The 17,774-nt window shown below is 49.9% G+C and overlaps 1 protein-coding gene across 3 annotated transcripts; it reads right to left on the bottom strand.

Annotated features, from left to right (window-relative positions):
- Window positions 1–708: 708 nt before the first annotated feature.
- On the bottom strand, window positions 709–17,485 carry RNPS1 (RNA binding protein with serine rich domain 1). 3 transcript variants are annotated; one of them, XM_033236111.1, is made up of 8 exons: window positions 17,141–17,485; window positions 13,674–13,861; window positions 13,287–13,442; window positions 12,227–12,418; window positions 11,876–11,978; window positions 11,420–11,573; window positions 3,038–3,179; window positions 709–1,652 (listed from the first exon to the last, which is right to left on the bottom strand). In XM_033236111.1, the coding sequence occupies exons 2-8, from the start codon at window positions 13,742–13,744 to the stop codon at window positions 1,553–1,555; spliced, it is 918 nt and encodes a 305-aa protein (XP_033092002.1). In that variant the 5' UTR covers window positions 13,745–13,861; window positions 17,141–17,485; the 3' UTR covers window positions 709–1,552. The 3 variants fall into 3 exon arrangements, with proteins under 3 accessions (XP_033092002.1, XP_033092003.1, XP_033092004.1); XM_033236112.1 differs by lacking the exon at window positions 17,141–17,485 and adding an exon at window positions 16,749–16,972; XM_033236113.1 differs by lacking the exon at window positions 13,674–13,861 and having other exon boundaries at window positions 716–1,652; window positions 17,141–17,484.
- Window positions 17,486–17,774: the final 289 nt, after the last annotated feature.

Here is a 17,774-nt window from a genome sequence, read left to right as displayed (position 1 = left end):
GGCAACACACACCTGTAACCCGTGACTCAGGACCAGCTGGGCAACATAGCAACACCCTGTTGCTACAAGAAATTTTAAAAAAATTAGCCGCTGCTGCCGGGTGCGGTGGCTCATGCCTGAAATCCCAGCACTTTGGGGGGGCCAAGGTGGGCAAATCACGAGGTCATGGGTTCAAGACCAGCCAGGCCAACGTGGTGAAACCCCATCTCTACTAGAAATACAAAAAACTAGCTGGGCATGGTGGCTGGCGCCTGTAATTCCAGCTACTCAGGAGACTGAGGCAGGAAAATCACTTGAACCCAGGAGGCTGAGGCAGGAAAATCGCTTGAGGCAGAGGTTGCAGTGAGCCAAGAACGCACCACCGCACTCCAACTCAGGCAACAGAGACTCCGTCTCAAAAAAAAAAAAAAATTAGCCCCTTGCTACTCTGGAGGCTGAAGCAGGAGTTGGAGGCCGTAGTGAGCTATGATCGCACCATGGTACGCACTCCAGCCTGGGTGACAGAGCGAGAGTCTGTCTCAAAACACACACACATTCCGAGGGGATGATAAAACCATCTTCTATTTGTCCACCATAGGAGCAACCTAATACCCACAGCACACAAACCCTAGATTCTCCTGACAAAGCACTGGAGGTGCCACTGTGGATGTTGAGGAACAGAAAGTTACTAGGGGCGAGGGTACAGTGAGAAGGCAGTGAACCCAGTACTAGATCTGCATTCCAATCTTGGGTTTATTCAACACAATTCTTCCACTCTACACAACAAAGTACAAACACAACGTCATCTAAAATGCTACAAAGGTATAAAACTCAAAGAGAAATTTTATAGTACTGACTGTACAATAAAAGCAAAAAAGCAACAACAACAAAAAAAGCAATGTACATGTTGCCAAGATAACCTGAAAGACCACCACAAAGGGCAGGCACAACCATGGCTGCGTGATGATCCCGCAGAGCTGGCTCTCACTCGCCAATTTCAGAGTAGGATGGTGGGGCAGGGTGTGTGCATGGGTGTACGGAGAGACAGAACCATGCACAGCAACTACGATGGGTGAAAGGATCTTTGGGGGTGTGTGACCCTTGAAGTCGGAAGAGGCCTCCAGAGGCCGGGGCTAACAGGGTTGGCAGCTGCACTAAAGCTCGGGACGGCTCCCTTTCCAAAAGGACACCGCCCAGCAACAGCAAGGGCAGTCTGGCCACCATCTCAGGTCACCAGGGAAGGGAAAAGTGTGCTCCCAGGCAGGCAGGGTCACACCACCCCCCAGAGCCTCACTTGTTCCTAGTGGCCCTGCCACTGAACTGACTCTTAGAAACTGGAAACGGGTGAGCTTTCTAGCCAGAAAACCGGAGGGAATCTTGACAGGCACACAACACCCAAACCAACAGCACTTCTGCAGCCAGAGCCCGGCGGGCAGAGGGGTGCTGACTGCTGCCTGCAAATTCTACCCGAGTGAAGGGTTTGCTTTCCTACTGATCTTCCTTTGGCTAGAAAAGTGACAAAACTGAGCTGGGTGGGGTATAAGTTACAGGGGCGAGAGCTTCAGTGGCCTGTTTATCGGGAGGAGTTGGAGCTGGAGCGGCTCCTGTGGCGGCGGCGGCCCGGGGAGCGTGATCTCCGGCGCACAGGGGACCTGCGCCTCGGGGAGCGGGACCTGCAGGAAGAGGAGAAACCACATCAGAGTAGCTCAGGCTGTAGGGGCAAGCTAGCTTCTTTCTGGGTAATTCCCCAGTTTTACTTTTCTTTTTTTTTTTTGAGACAGAGTCTCACTCTGCCGCCCGGGCTGGAGTGCAGTGGCCAGATCTCAGCTCACTTCAGCTCACTGCAAGTTCCGCCTCCCGGGTTCACGCCATTCTCCTGCCTCAGCCTCCTGAGTAGCTGGGACTACAGGCGCCCGCCACCACGCCCGGCTAGTTTTTTGTATTTTTTAGTAGAGACGGGGTTTCACCGTGTCAGGATAGTCTCGATCTCCTGACCTCGTGATCCACCCGTCTCGGCCTCCCAAAGTGCTGGGATTACAGGCTTGAGCCACTGCGCCCGGCCCCCAGTTTTACTTTTCTGAGATAGAATCTCACTCTGTCGCCAGGCCAGGGTGCAGTGGCATGATCTCGGCTCACCACAACCTCTGCCTCCCGGGTTGAAGTGATTCTCCTGCCTCAGCCTACCAAACAAATGGGACTACAGGCGTGCGCCACCATGCCCAGCTAATAATTGTATTCTTTTTTTTGATATGGGGTCTCACTCTGTTGCCCAGGCTGAGTGCAGTGGTGCAATCTCAGCTCACTGCAAGCTTCACCTCCTGGGTTCACGCCATTCTCCTGCCTCAACCTCCCGAGTGGCTGGGACTACAGGCGCCCGCCACCACGCACAGCTAATTTTTTGTATTTTCGGTAGACATGTGGTTTCAATGTGTTAGCCAGGATGGTCTCGATCTCCTGACCTCGTGATCCGCCCACCTCAGCGTCCCAAAGTGCTGGGATTACAGGCGTGAGCCACCACACCCAGCCAAAGTTTTACTTTTTAATACCAGAAATTGGGACAGGTCCCACCTGATGGGCCTGCCCTGAGCTCTTGGGAACGGGTGCTTGTGAGACCCAAGGCAGAAGCCCAGGCTTTCCTCCTCTTCCCCAAAGGCTGAAAGCACAACTCACCACTGGCAAGGGAGGCTGAACTGTGGCGTCTGCCGAGGAATTACCACCCCCGCCTCACAACCCTTCTGACCCCCAACTTCTCCCTCTCCTAGCCCTTCTTGTTAGCTCAGAAAAAAAGTGGGCCTGCACCTGGGCTCACAGGTCTAGTGGTCTCCTAGAAAGGCCACACCACACCACTGCCCAGACTCACGAAGCTGTGTTGGTGCAACTCTAGGGCATCTCCGGCTCTCTCCATGAGCTCTGAAGGGCTCCTCCTCTCTGCCGCCTCTCCCTCTCCTGCCACCACAGCAGAAGGCAGGCAGGCAGGGCTAGAGAGAGGGTCCCAAAGCCACTGTGGTCACATGAGGTTTGTGGCCTGGTTAGTCCACTGAAACTACAGATTGTTTACCTTCTCCTCATCCGTGGTGGAGACCTGCGCCACATGGGCGGTGGTGGCAACATTCTCCTGGGAGGGCTAAATCTCCTGGGGGGTGGCCTAGGCCAGGGGGCCAGCACGGCAGTGGCAGTGATCTCCTGGCCATCGATTTGTCCTGTTGAAAAAGAGAGCAAGTCATAAAACATCTAACAAGCATCTACCCTAGACAAGGCATGCCACAGTGAACGAGACAGGCCTGGGGGGACAATGACAATGTAAGATAATCACAGAAATAGGGCCAGGCACAGTGGCTCATGCCTGTAATCCCAGCACTTTGGGAGGCTGAGGCAGGCAGATCACGAGGTGAGGAGATTGAGACCATCCTGGCTAACATGTTGAAACCTCATCTCTACTAAAAATACAAAAAATCAGCTGGGCATGGTGGGGGGCACCTATAGTCCCACCTACTCGGGAGGCTGAAGCAGGAGAATGGCGTGAACCCGGGAACCAGAGGCTGCAGTGAGCGGAGATAGTGCCACTGCACTCCAGCCTGGGCAACAAGAGTAAAACTCCATCTCAAAAAAAAAAAAAATAAAAAAAGATAATCACAGAAATAACATTATGACTAATGTTTCACGAGGAAAAGAAGCATGGACACCAACAGGAGACACCAATTTCCGTGTGTCGAGGCAGCCTCCCAAGTCAAGAGTCATCCAAGTCAAGAGCTAAACAATGTGCTGGAGGCCAGGTGCGGAGGCTCACGCCTGTAATGCCAGTGCTTTGGGAGGCTGAGGCAGGTGGATCACGATGTCAGGAGTTCGAGACCAGCCTGGCTAACATGGTGAAACCCCATCTCTACTAATGAGCTGACATCAAGCCATGGCACTCCAGCCTGGGCAACAGACTGAGACTCCATCTCAAGGGGGAAAAAAAAAAAAAAGAAAAGAAAAGAAAAAAGAATGTGCTGGAATTCGCTAGGTGGAAGACAAGGGCTCTTCAGGGCCCTGTGCTGGGAAGGACCCAAAGCACTGCTGAGAGAAGGCAACAGAAGGCCCCAGGGTCAGGGTGGGGCTTCCTGGTAGGGCCATGCAGGTAGTATCAGCGTTTGCGCTTCCTTCTCCTCCAACCAAGGGAAGCCAGGTCTGGGGCTAAGAGAACGGAGAGAACTTCTCTTAGGAGGGCTCTGTGGCACTGAGAGGAGCATGAATCAACATCAAATGATTTGGTAGGGAAATGGAAGGATTCAGAGAACAGCTGGGAGATAAAATTGCCAGAGCTTGGTGATGGATGGGATGGGGGTGGTAAGGGACCATCGGGATGAGCTTCCATTTACGGAGAGGTGGGGCTTCGGTGGGGAGCAGCACGAAGGAAGTTTCAGGAGATGCCAAGGACTTTGCATTTGGAAACAAGCAGTCTCAGAGAGGTGGCTCTGCACGGGGACGGCAATGAAACACACGCCATGTGCATGAAGCAAGGAGAGGCAGTGTGGGATGTGGGCTCCAGGGAGAGAGGAAAGGAAATGGAGATGCAAACCCAGGAAGGGGAGCATGTGCCCCAACCTCAAGAATTGTCTGGTAGCTGGGGATATCAGAAGCCCAAGCACAACCCCTTTTGTGACCTAAGGGGTAAAGGGCTCTTTTGTTTTCTCAACTGTACCTTCAAGGTACATGGGGACTAACTTGGGCACGTGGCTCTGTATTCAGAACATACTTAAAAGGTTTAACTTCAGTAAACTCAGCCTAAGTTAGCCCAAATTAGGGATTTCACAGCACTGACTCTACAATAATGAAAAAAAATCCATCTTCTGTGTAGCTGCCAGTAAAGGCAACCCCTTCTCATCTGCTCTGGAGACAGGGTGGACTCACTCCATTCAAAGACAGTATGGAGGACACACAAAAAATCCTACCAGAATCTTACGAAAAGTTGGAATGTCTATAATCACACCCACCCAGAAGGTACCTGGGTCTCCTGGGTTTTTAGCTCAGCAAGCACTCAGACTGTCAAACAGCAGATAATCAGCAGACGCCAAAGCAAAGGCGTGACTTACAAGGCCAACAGCTGATGTGAGGGCACAGAGCTCCTAACCCATTTCAGGACTTACTAACTTGAAAGAGAAGTTAGTCAAGTATCAAGGAAACTTTCCTAATGCCTGAAGGGCAATTACTGAAAAAAACCAGTTAAGCTATTTATACAGTTTGTAACAGGGCCTCAGAGGATGGAAAGTTCTGGGGCATGCACACTCCACTCCCCACCAGGCCTGGCAGCCCAGACAGCACTGTAGGCTGTGTTCTCAGCGCCAGCCGCCTCAGTCAGAGCAGCAGGGAGTGGCGCATAGATGACTCCACATTCCTCAAAATGCTGACTTGAGGACAAAATGCCACCCAAAACTATTCACAAGGGTCCATGTGCTTTTAAAACCATTCTGCTGGCCAGGCGCGGTGGCTCACACCTGTAATTCCAGCACTTTGGAAGGCCGAGACATGTGGATCACAAGGTCAGAAGATTGAGACCATCCTGGTTAACAGAGTGAAAACCCCGTCTCTACTAAAAATACAAAAAAAAAAAAAGTTTAGTTGGGCGTAAATGTCAGGTGCCCATAGTCCAGCTACTCGGGAGGCTGAGGCAGGAGAATGGTGTCAACCCAGGAGGCAGAGCTTGCAGTGAGCCGAGATTACGCCCCTGCACCCCAACCTGGGCGACAGAGGGAAACTCCGTCTCAAAAAAAAAAAAAAAAAAAAAGAAGAAGAAACCATTCTGCCCCGATACAAATAGCTATAAACATCATGAGTGGTTATGATACAGGAGTTTAAGAAATAAACTGTATAAATTCAGTAAATCCAGTCACTCAGCAAAATAAAATTAAAAATGCTGAAACACTGGGAAACTTCTGGTTCTCAGAAATGATTACAGAAAATATTCCCAAGCCGGGCGCGGTGGCTTAAGCCTGTAATCCCAGCACTTTGGGAGGCCGAGACGGGCGGATCACAAGGTCACAAGGTCAGGAGATCGAGACCATCGTGGCTAACACGGTGAAACACCGTCTCTACGAAAAATACAAAAAAAACTAGCCGGGCGAGGTGGCAGGCGCCTATAGTCCCAGCTACTCGGGAGGATGAGGCAGGAGAATGGCGTAAACCCAGGAGGCAGAGCTTGCAGTGAGCTGAGATTCGGCCACTGCAGTCCAGCCTGGGAGACAGAGTGAGACTCCGTCTCAAAAAAAAAAAAAAAAGAAAATATTCCCATATAAAAAGCCAAATGTATTGTATGTAAGAAACCTGAATTTGATCCTAAAGCTTTTAACAGATTGGAAACTCCCCAAAATGTTAATCTACGCCTATTTCCTAATTTTCTTCCCCCAAGAATAATGTTCCTTTAAACTGGAGCTACAAAAAAAAGGTCTTCCTAAAACATCTTTTTGGTAATCACATACCCACTAAGAACTAGAATCCATGCCGTGAGCGTTGGCTCATGCCTGTAATCCCAGCACTTTGGGAGGTCGAAGTGGGAGGATCACCTGAGGTCAGCAGTTTGAGACAGGCCTGGCCAACGTGGTGAAACCCCATCTCTACTAAAAACACAAAAATTAGGCAGGTGTGGTGGTGGGAGCCTGTAATCCCAGCTACTTGGGAGGCTGAGGCAGGAGGATCACTTGAACCCAGGAGGTGGAGGTTGCAGTGAGCCGAGATCGCACCATTGCACTCCAGGCTGGGTGACAAGAGTGAAACTCTCTCTCAAAAAAAAAAAAAAAAAAAAGTTAAAAGATTGTTTTCAGTTGGATAAAATAAAAATAAAGGTTTAAGAAATTTGGGGGCCAGGTGTGGTGGCTCACACCTGTAATCTCAGCAATTTGGGGGGCCAAGGTGGGTGATCAGTTGAGGTCAGGAGTTCGAGGCCAGCCTGGCCAACATGGTGAAACCATGTCTCTACTAAAAATACAAAAATTAGCTGGCTGTAGTGGAGGGCGCCTGTAATCCCAGCTACTCGGGAGGCTAAGGCAGGAGAATCGCTTGAACTCGGGAGGTGGAAGTTGCAGTCAGCCAAGACTGCGCCATTGTATTCTAGCCTGGGCAACAAGAGCAGAAAAACCAGTCTCCAAAAAAAAAAAAAAGAAAGAAAAGAATTGGGTTTAGGCCGGGCGCGGTGGCTCAAGCCTGTATCCCAGCACTTTGGGAGGTCGAAGTGGGAGGATCACCTGAGGTCAGCAGTTTGAGACAGGCCTGGCCAACGTGGTGAAACCCCATCTCTACTAAAAACACAAAAATTAGGCAGGTGTGGTGGTGGGAGCCTGTAATCCCAGCTACTTGGGAGGCTGAGGCAGGAGGATCACTTGAACCCAGGAGGTGGAGGTTGCAGTGAGCCGAGATCGCACCATTGCACTCCAGGCTGGGTGACAAGAGTGAAACTCTCTCAAAAAAAAAAAAAAAAAAAAGTTAAAAGATTGTTTTCAGTTGGATAAAATAAAAATAAAGGTTTAAGAAATTTGGGGGCCAGGTGTGGTGGCTCACACCTGTAATCTCAGCAATTTGGGGGGCCAAGGTGGGTGATCAGTTGAGGTCAGGAGTTCGAGGCCAGCCTGGCCAACATGGTGAAACCATGTCTCTACTAAAAATACAAAAATTAGCTGGCTGTAGTGGAGGGCGCCTGTAATCCCAGCTACTCGGGAGGCTAAGGCAGGAGAATCGCTTGAACTCGGGAGGTGGAAGTTGCAGTCAGCCAAGACTGCGCCATTGTATTCTAGCCTGGGCAACAAGAGCAGAAAAACCAGTCTCCAAAAAAAAAAAAAAGAAAGAAAAGAATTGGGTTTAGGCCGGGCGCGGTGGCTCAAGCCTGTAATCCCAGCACTTTGGGAGGCCGAGACGGGGCGATCACGAGGTCAGGAGATCGAGACCATCCTGGCTAACACGGTGAAACCCCGTCTCTACTAAAAAATACAAAACCTAGCCGGGCGTGGTGGCCGGCGCCTGTAGTCCCAGCTACTCGGGAGGCTGAGGCAGGAGAATGGCGTGAACCCGGGAGGCGGAGCTTGCAGTGAGCTGAGATCCGGCCACTGTACTCCAGCCTGGGTGACAGCGAGACTCCGTCTCAAAAAAAAAAAAAAAAAAAAGAATTGGGTTTATTAACATTAACAGCACACTAATGTGTAAAGGTGAAATTTGGCTTATTTGGTACCAAAAATCATACAGGAAGCATTGCCAAATATAAAATGGGGTTTCGCTTTGTTTGGACTATATTTTTGTAAATGTTATAGATATGTGTTCCAAAATCACGTAAAACTCCTACAATTGCAATGTATACTAGTGTACATCATCCGTAATAATTATAATCATGTTAAATTATTGTGTGCCACAGAGCTAACAAACTTCCTTGTCAACTGTGTCTTTAACTATGGCTACCCTAAAACCTTTGTCATCCATAAACAATTGTTGTCTTGTTTTAATCCTCTTTAGAAGGTGGTTTTATAATCAGCTATAGAGTTCTAACAGGTGCTCTTAAATACACATTTCTAATAACTTTGGAGATTGTGACATCAGAATAAAGGAAAACCGTTCAGTACTCTTTTTTTTTTTTTTTTTTGAGACGGAGTCTTGCTCTGCCACCCAGACTGGAGTACAGTGGCCGGATCTCAGCTCACTGCAAGCTCTGCCTCCCGGGTTTACGCCATTCTCCTGCCTCAGCCTCCCGAGTAGCTGGGACTACAGGCGCCCGCCTCGTCGCCCGGCTAGTTTTTTGTATTTTTAAGTAGAGACGGGGTTTCACCGTATTAGCCAGGATGGTCTTGATCTCCTGACCTCGTGATTCGCCCGTCTCGGCCTCCCAAAGTGCTGGGATTACAGGCTTGAGCCACCGCGCCCGGCCTCAGTACTCTTAAAGAGCTACAATGAGGCCAGGCGTGGTGGCTCACGCCTGTAATCCCAGCACTTTGGGAGGCCGAGACGGGCGAATCACGAGGTCAGGAGATCGAGACCATCCTGGCTAACACGGTGAAACCCCGTCTCTACTAATAAGTACAAAAAATTAGCTGGGCATGCTTGCAGGAGCCTGTAGTCCCAGGTACTCCAGAGGCTGAGGCAGAACGGCGTGAACCCGGGAGGCACAGCTTGCAGTGAGCAGAGATCACGCCACTGCACTCCAGCCTGGGTGACACAGCGAGACTGTCTCGAAAAAAAAGAGGTAGAGCATTCATTAATATCAAGCAGGGCAGAAATTAACTGCATAAACTGAACTAATAGGACACTGAAGTAATCTTTTTCACTTTTTGCTTAAAACATTCCCAATCCTTTATTTTGCTTTTCAAAGTCAAAAAAAAGTTGTAAGTTATTAACAGCTTTTAACAATTAAGCATACTCCTATAAACAAAACTTGGAACTTGTTTCTCTCCACCTAATTTCTTCAGAATTTGGGAACTATTTGTGTGTGTGTGTGTGTATTCTTTTTTTGAGACCTAGTCTCACTTTCTTGCCCAGGCTGGAGTGCAGTGGCGTGATCTTGGCTCGCAGCAATCCCTTCCTCCCAGGTTCAAGCAATACTCCTGCCTCAGCCTCCCGAGTAGCTGCGACCACAGGTGTGTACCACCATGCCCAGCTAATTTTTGTATTTTTATTACAGATGGAGTTTCACCATGTTGACCAGGCTGGTCTCAATCTCCTGACCTCAGGTGATCCATCTCGCCCAGCCTATTTGTATGTATTCATTTTTTCTTTTTTTTTTTTTGAGGCGGAGTCTCGCTCTGTCGCCCAGGCTGGAGTGCAGTGGCAGGATCTCAGCTCACTGCAAGCTCTGCCTCCCGGGTTCAGGGCATTCTCCTGCCTCAGCCTCCCGAGTAGCTGGGACTACAGGCGCCCACCACCTCTCCTGGCTAGTTTTTTGTATTTTTTAGTAGAGACGGGGTTTCACCGTGTTAGCCAGGATGGTCTCGATCTCCTGACCTCGTGATCCGCCCGTCTCGGCCTCCCAAAGTGCTGGGATTACAGGCCTGAGCCATTGCGCCCGGCCAACATGTCACTTTCTAACAGGACAAAAACCCCAAGTTATCTTGGAACCTCAAGAAAAGAGGATTTCACCCAACTCATAGGTATTTAATGGTACATATCCATGGCTGGGCTTGGGTTTAAAAAGGTATTATCTCAGATTCCTTCTATGGAAATGAAGTTCCATCCAAGCCCATTTAAAAGGCCTATAGAAAAAATTATGATTCTTGCTCCACTGCATACAAATAATTAAGCCAAGTATAATAAAGCAAACCAATCCTACCATAATTTGTCTTTTAATAAAAATGGGAAGCTAAAAAAAAATTGTTTCAAAAAATATAGTACACCCAAACAACGTTTTCAATTTTTTCCTTTTTCCTAATTGGAAATCACTGAAACCTAAGCTGTGCTTTCCTCAAGCCCTGTAAACTGAAGACTAAACTTCAGAAGAAAACAGCAGCAACCTATTTATATGTGTTGCTGTTGTATACTATTATGTTTCAGCAGGTGCTGCCTCTAAGCCCCCAAAACAGAAAGTGCTATCAGGAACAAATCGACCTCTTCCACTCCAGCGCTGTGTTCCATGCCCCATGTCGACAACCCTCTCTCAGCAAGAAGCAGCCAGAAAGATTACAATGCTCCATCTCCCCACGATTCTCGTGATTAATAAATAAATATACAAGTATGAAAAAAACATGAGCAAACTGACAGTGGGGATTGTGGCAGGCCAGGTCTCACTAACGCAGGCCTCTGTAACAAGTGTTTTAGTACTGTCTAAGTAGTTAAATATTAAAAGCCAAGGCCCCTATACAAAGGCTGGGATATAAGAAAAGCCCGAAGAGTTTAACTTAGGCCTTTCCTGGGTCTTATAACAAAATAACGAAGGTATTCCTAAAAAGACTCACTTAGGGTTAAGCCAGTTTTATTGGGAAGAAAACTCCCCAAACCTCTGTGATTTAGCAGAAGGCAAAGTAAGGGTAATTACCCCGACACTTACACCCATTTAAATTAAGTAAATTTACTGAGGCTCCAGACAAAGGTCTTCAAGACTCAATCCTTAGTTACAGATTAAAAGAAGTTAATCACTTACATCTTCAGATAAATGAACACTTACATATAAACATATAGCTTAGAAAGTATATAAGCTCTGAAAAACTCTGTAATTTTAAGTTGGTCTGCCAATAATTTCCAGGTCTTTTCCCTGCCATCGGCTGCAGAAATAAAAACTCTCTACCTGGTCAGTTAATGTGCATCTTGTTATTGGGTAATGAGAAATAGCAGCCCAAACCTCAGTTTGGTCTGGGAACTGCACCCCAGCCTGGGCAACAAGCGTGAAACTCCATCTCAAACAAACAAAAAGAAGTGCAGCACAGCTGGAAATCCGTTTGAAAGTCCCTAGTAGCGGCGGGACTCTGAGAGGTCAGGGGTGTGTGGCAGGGTCACCCACCTCCATCCATGTGCTTCAGCGCCTTCTCAGCTTCATCTGGATTCTCAAACTCTACGTATGCATAGCCTTTGGACAGATGGGGATGCATCCTTTCCACGGGCATGTCAATCATTTTAATTTTCCCATAGGTGGAAAATATCTCCATGATGTGATCCTAGAGGGAAAGAAGGATCACTCGAACGCCCACCTACCAGTCAGTCATGTCAGACGCAGAGAGTTCACCACATCATGACTAAAACCTCAACAGGGTAAAACATTCCATCTGACAAGTACCAGTGTTGTTCTGGGATTAATCTCCTAGACACATGTATTTATGGCCCACTAAGAGGAACGAATCAGTGCTCTTACTCAAACCACGTGCCCCAGTCCCCAAAAGGCTACGTTCTAAGTTCACCTGCAGGCATGGGCCTGCTTGTCTACAACCCACTGCTCACTGGAGACATCCGTGATCCTCACCTTTGTCACATTCCTGGTGAGTCTCCCAATATGCACTTTGGTGGGCTTAGGAGATGGGCTCCGCCTTTTCCTCTCCTTTTCATCTCTTTTAGGTGGTTTGGATCTGATTGAGAAAACGAAACACCAGAAACAGTTTCTGTCAAGTCAAAATGTACTAGATTCCTTTCGAATGGGCTCTTAGCTGCTTGTGTGACAGTTTTCACAAGGAAGACTTTCCTACTAGTTGCATTACTCCTGTCTCAGAAATCCTATTAACACAGAAAGACTCCTTCTGGGTCCCTTTTATAACCTCAATGGTAAACCTGTAGCAGCCAGCTTGTAAACTTTAGATCCCAGACACAGGGCACTCACTTGGAGCGGGAGCGCCTCCTGTTGTCGTGTCTGCGCCGAGAAGGACTTGGAGAGCCGGAAGAGCTGCTGGAGCTGGAGCTGCGGGAGGTGCTGGAGCTTCCTGAGCGGCTGGATGCTGAAGAAGAGCTGGAGCCACTGCTTGAGCCAGTGCTGGTGCTGGAGCCTGAGCTGGAAGTCGAGCTGGACCGAGATCTGAGGGCAAGATGAGGGGTCACAACCACCACACACCAAGTCTCACAGTACAGACGCCTCCTCCAAGTCTGTTGCACTCCCTCCAGGAGAAGGCTGCTGTTTGGGTGTCTCTAGGCCTCGCTGCTTTCCCCAGTGGGGAAAACATCACCCCCAAACCCCCAGCAAGCCAGAGCCCTAGGTGTCACATTGTATGTGGGACAGGACGGAGGTGACGGGCGGCCTTCTACCCATACAGAAGCCTTTCCTGCTGGGAGGCAAAGGACTCTGGCAAAAGTCAGAACTGCCAACTCAGGCTGGGAAGGCAGCTGCTGGCTGAGGCTGACCCAGGCTTGATTGATTTTTTTCTTTTGAGGCAGGGTCTGTCACCCAGGCTGGAATGCAATGGCATGATCTCCGCACACTGCAGCTTCAATCCCCTGGAATCAAGCCATCCTCCTGACTCAGCCTTCCGAGTAGCAGGGAGTACAGGCATGTACCACCATACCCGACCAATTTTATTTTCCTCAAACTCCTGGGCTCAAGCCATCCTCTTGCCTCAGCCCTCCCAAGTAGCTGGGACTACAGATGCATGCCACCACTCTCAGCTAATTTTAAAAATTACTTTTTGTAGAGACGAACTCTTGTTTTGTTGCCCAGGCTGGTCTTGAACTCCAGGCCTCAAGCAATCCTCCTGCCTCAGCTTCCCAAAGGGCCGGGATTACAGGCATGAGCCACTGCACCTGGCCAGTCTGCCATAAATTAGGGTCTCTACTAACAATCAGAGGATGTGTTTTCTTTGTAAATAATCAAGAACACTGAGCCATCTGTGGGGAGTAGGGGTGTGGCTGTGGCACAGGTCCCCTCCAGACTCCAGGCCAGCCTGCCCCACCTGGTACTGCTGCTACCACTGGAAGCACTGCGCCTCTTTCGGGTTTTGTCCCTGCCGCGATCCTTCTCACTTGACTCCTTGGTGGCCCCTTTATCTTTTGAGCGATCCTTGGACTTCTCATCTGAACGGTCCTTGCGTTTGGTGGGTGAAGGAGCCCTGGATGGTGAGGAAGAGTGTGAGACTGCATGCTCCTCTGACCAAACCCAAACAGCACAACCCAAAAGAGGGGATCAGGGGCCACAGAGACCCCAGGTGATCAGAGTCAAGTGGCCTGTGGCTCAGAACACTGACTGTAGAATGCAGAACATTCTCCACTTCCCCCTTTCTGCGGGTCCCTAGCAGTAAGCACCCCCAAGTAGCACTAGAAAAATCTTACAGAAGGATTACCTAGTGCTGGACTTTTTATTATTTTCTTTGACTCCTAGCAAGCTCTTCTTTTTCACTCCTGATAAATCCATTCTCCCCTTCTGAGGTGTTCAAAGCAGCAATGGCGGCCTCACTTATCTGAACTCTCACTTCTAACTTGATTCTGAGAAACGATCCCTAATCGATTGCAATTTACGCCAAAGAGCAGCCTAATAACAAGATAAAAGGGTTTAAAGAGTGAACGAATTGGCAAGGCAACAAGTCTACTTTGCAGTCAAAAGCTGAGCACACAAAAAGACAGCAAGGGAGCACAGTAAGCAATGAGTGTCCACACAGTCAGGAACACACAGGGACAGTCCCCATGTGCTCATGGAGAAGTCTCTACCCTGCACAGGAGGCACAGGCACAACTGTCACCCCCACTTATCTTTTTCTTAAAAAAATGGAGGAGATGGTGGGGCCCATCACTGTTCTTTTACAAGCTGAACAATTCAGTTTTCACCCACAAGTTTGATGAGCCCCTGCAGTCCTTTCAAAATGCCACAGCACCACATTCATATGCAGAACAGAGAAAAACCTAACTCAAAGGTGGTCTCCAGATAGGATTAGCTCTCCTGTTTTATTGCGGCAATTTGCCTTTAGGATACACGGATGTGAATGGAAGCAAAAATCATTTCAAAAGTGACTGGTACCGGCATTAAAACACTTAATACTCAAAAGCAAACAGATAAAACGTACCATATGAACATTTAAAAAGCAGAAGAATCATTTTAAAAAGCAGTAATTGCACTGTACTTTAATAGTATGCATATTGAGTGCAGGGGAAAATACATGCAAGTCTGTAATTTACTTTGAAAGAAAACATAAGATTGATGGGTGCCTAGATACACCATCTAGCAAATATAGCAGAAATATAACTTACAGACTCTTAACCTCTGAGTTTTGTTTCGTTGTTTTTGAGATGGAGCCTTGCTCTGTCACCCAGGCTGGAGTGCAGTGGCACGATCTTGGCTCACTGCAACCTCCACCTCCTGGGTTCGAGCGTTTCTTCTGCGTCAGCCTCCTGAGTAGCTGGGACTACAGGTGCTTGCCACCAAGCCTGGCTAATTTTTGTATTTTTAGGAGAGATAGGGTTTCACCATACTGACCAGGCTGGTCTCCAACTCCTGACCTCATCATCCGCCAACCTTGGCCTCCCAAAGTGCTGAGATTACAGGCGTGAACCACCAGACCTGGCCCTTAAGTGGTCTTTATGTGGGTGTTAACTGTATAATTCGACCTTCCTGTGTTTCAAAAATTTTTCAAAAATAAGATGGAGAAAAAAAGTAGGCATTGAAATTGCATGAGAGACTGCCTGCCATGTAAGAGTTTAGCAAAATGCCTGGACTGCAGAATGTGCTCAAATAGCGGTTACTCATTACTCAAAAACAAATTACTAATTAGTTATGGGCCCTATTTTCCAGGGACCTCTGCCTTCAGTATTTCCAGTAAGGTTCTGCACAAGCTGCAGGAGTTGTTAAGTGAAGCTCTCAGGATGTGAGTCTCAGCTACTTCTGTCTCACCTTCTCCAAGAGCCAGTTGGTAAGGAGGACACAGCACACCAATGGGGTCCTGGTTTCCCTGGGCAGTACCTGCCAGGGGTGCTTCAAAATGCTGCTGAAAACGTGCTCTGACCCAAGAAAGAAAAGCACCTGGCTTTAAACAGTCAAATGAGCCAAGGAGGGCCGAACACCACCTCTGCTGCTCTTGTCCGGGGGTATCATGTTTTGCCTTAGAACAGTAAGGTTCTGCAGATACCCAGCAGACAGTGCCTCGACACTGCTGGTGTCCTCGGACAGTCAGTGAGTATAATTTAGAGTCTGGAACCAGAGGGCCTGGGTTTGATTTGAGGTTTTACTGTGTAATTTCAGACAAGTCACTTATCCTTTCTCAAGTTTCTTATCAATATGGTGACAATTACAATTCCAACTTTACAGTTAACCCAGGGCATTAATGAAAGGCTCAATAAACGTTAGGAGCAAGATTTGTGTCTCCACGTCTGGAGGCGCCTCCCTCCCCCAGACATTTGTCTCCAAAGTCACACGTAATTTCTGAACTCTCAGCAGGATTCCTGCACCCACCCGCCTTAGGATCACCTGCAGCAGCACCGTCCAATAGAAACAGTGTGAGGAGCCACAAGCATCACCTGAAATTCCTTAGTAGCCACGTCACAAAAATAGGTGAAATTAGTTTTTAACATTTGACACATCCTTATCTTTCCAACATATAATCAACATAAAAATCTACTAATAAAAGTTTACTTTTTTTCATCGTCTTCTAAAACTGGTATGTGTTTTAACATTTCAGTTTTGATGAGCTGTATTTCACATGCATAGTAGCCACATGTGGCCAATGGCTCCTTTACTGGACAGCACAGACCTAGAGTGGAGGTCACAACCGCAGATTCCAGTCCCACCCCCAGACCTAAAAAACTGCCCGAATGTACTTTGTGAAATCAAACACCACCAGTTATTCTTAAGCACTCCAAACACTAAGAACCACTGAGTAAGTGGACGCCTTGCTGGGTGCGGTCGAGTGCTAGAAAGCAAAAGTTGAGGTTCTCTGTTCACCCAAGTTCAGGTACCGGCTCAGGACCTCGGTTACCTCCCCCATCCTCCGGAAAGGTGCGCGTCCAACAGCCAGAGAGAGGAGAGAACAATTAGTTAAATCTCGAGGAGTGGGCGTTTCGGCATAAATCTTCAGAGCACCTTCCCCATTTAAGAGTACATTTCAGGCACAGTTCATGCGAAATCAAGACAAAAAGCCTACTCCACGTTTCTCCTCCATCAACCTTAACCTTCCCGTATCCACCCCTCTGGGATAACCCATCAAACTGAGCTCGGCCACCGTGCTCGGTCCATAGTAGGCCGTATCCCCACGGCCTAGCGCCGAGAATTGCACACGGGAGTCCGGGAAACGTTCGCGGAGTACACGTTTGAATTAATGACTCCGAAGGATGGATCGGCCGACCTTCCACCGCATCCCACAAAGAAACTCCGCGCCCGCCGGCACCGGGCCGACACGCCGACCTCGCCGCTCCCCGTCCGCGTTCACTCACAACTCCCCCGTCCAGGCGCCGGGCCGCGAGCGCTTCCAGGGCAGCGCCTGGCGTTGGGGGCTTGGGTCTCCGGCCCGGCGGGAGGGCCCCAAGGACGGAGGCCGCCCTCCCCGCTGCTCCGAGTCCCGCGGGCCTGGCTGCGCCACCGCTGAGCGGACGAAGCAGAGGCGCCCTTCCGTCCGCGGCGGCCCCGATCACTTCCGGGCCACGGCCTCGACGCCTCCCACTCCGCCCGCCCCGGGCCACACTCTTTCTTCTCGGAGCCCGCACCGCGCTGCCAGGCCACCGCCGCACTGCGGGGCTGAGGAGTGGACAGGCTTCACGATGCGTCCTGCCGGGCCTGACGGGCAGCCCCCGAAACACGGATGCGGTCGGATTCTGCCCCAACTTACATCTTCCCGCCGCCACCACCTCCTCCTGCTTTCCTCAGCCTCCGAGGCCGGCGCCGCTCTGACGTCAGAGTCAAGGAGCGGGAAGACGCCGCCGTCCGGCGCGCAGCGATGACGTAAACGCCTGGCCCAATGGGCGCCAGCGGGGAAGCGTTAGAGAGTCAAGGCAGTTTGTGGTAGCCGCGTTGGGGACGTTCAAGGTGTCTCCTCGCCAGTAAAGTCCCTGGGACTGACCGGACTGGCTGCACGCTTGCTGGAGCGAGCACATGGGTAGCCTGCTGAGCCTGGGAGGGCCGCGCGATAACCGAGGCTCGTCCTCCGGAGCGGAGGGCGGCCGTGCCCCGCCCCTTTCCTTGCGCGGGCGCCCTGGGCCGGCCCGGGCCGACTCTGGCCCCTGTCGCCGACGGTGGAGGCGGGGCTCCGGGCCCGGCTGTGCTGAGAGCGGCACTGTGGTCGTATAGGAGGGGTGCGCAGCCTTTGCGGCCTTGCGTGGCGGGGCGTGGGGGCCTGCAGGGCGGAAGTAGCTCGGAGAGACGGGCTGGGGCGGGACTTGCGTTCGTGCGGTCAAAACCCACTGGTGGCGTTTGGGGTGCTCGCGTGGATGCGGCCTCCGCGCAGGCTGACCTCCACCGGGTGG

This window comes from Trachypithecus francoisi, unplaced genomic scaffold (assembly GCF_009764315.1).
Source record: "Trachypithecus francoisi isolate TF-2019V2 unplaced genomic scaffold, Tfra_2.0 Lachesis_group15, whole genome shotgun sequence".
Classification (NCBI taxonomy): domain Eukaryota; kingdom Metazoa; phylum Chordata; class Mammalia; order Primates; family Cercopithecidae; genus Trachypithecus; species Trachypithecus francoisi.
Note: the sequence above shows the minus strand (reverse complement) of the source record. Positions and strands in the feature narration are given on the sequence as shown.

Excerpts from the sequence above, each read along its gene's own strand:
- RNPS1 (XM_033236111.1), bottom strand. The coding sequence starts at position 13,744 with ATGGATTTATCAGGAGTGAAAAAGAAGAGCTTGCTAGGAGTCAAAGAA. Across the intron at positions 13,443-13,673 it reads AATAAAAAGTCCAGCACTAG|GGCTCCTTCACCCACCAAAC; the intron begins GTAATCCTTCTG and ends CTCACCATCCAG. Across the intron at positions 1,653-3,037 it reads CCACCACGGATGAGGAGAAG|GTCCCGCTCCCCGAGGCGCA; the intron begins GTAAACAATCTG and ends CTCTTCCTGCAG.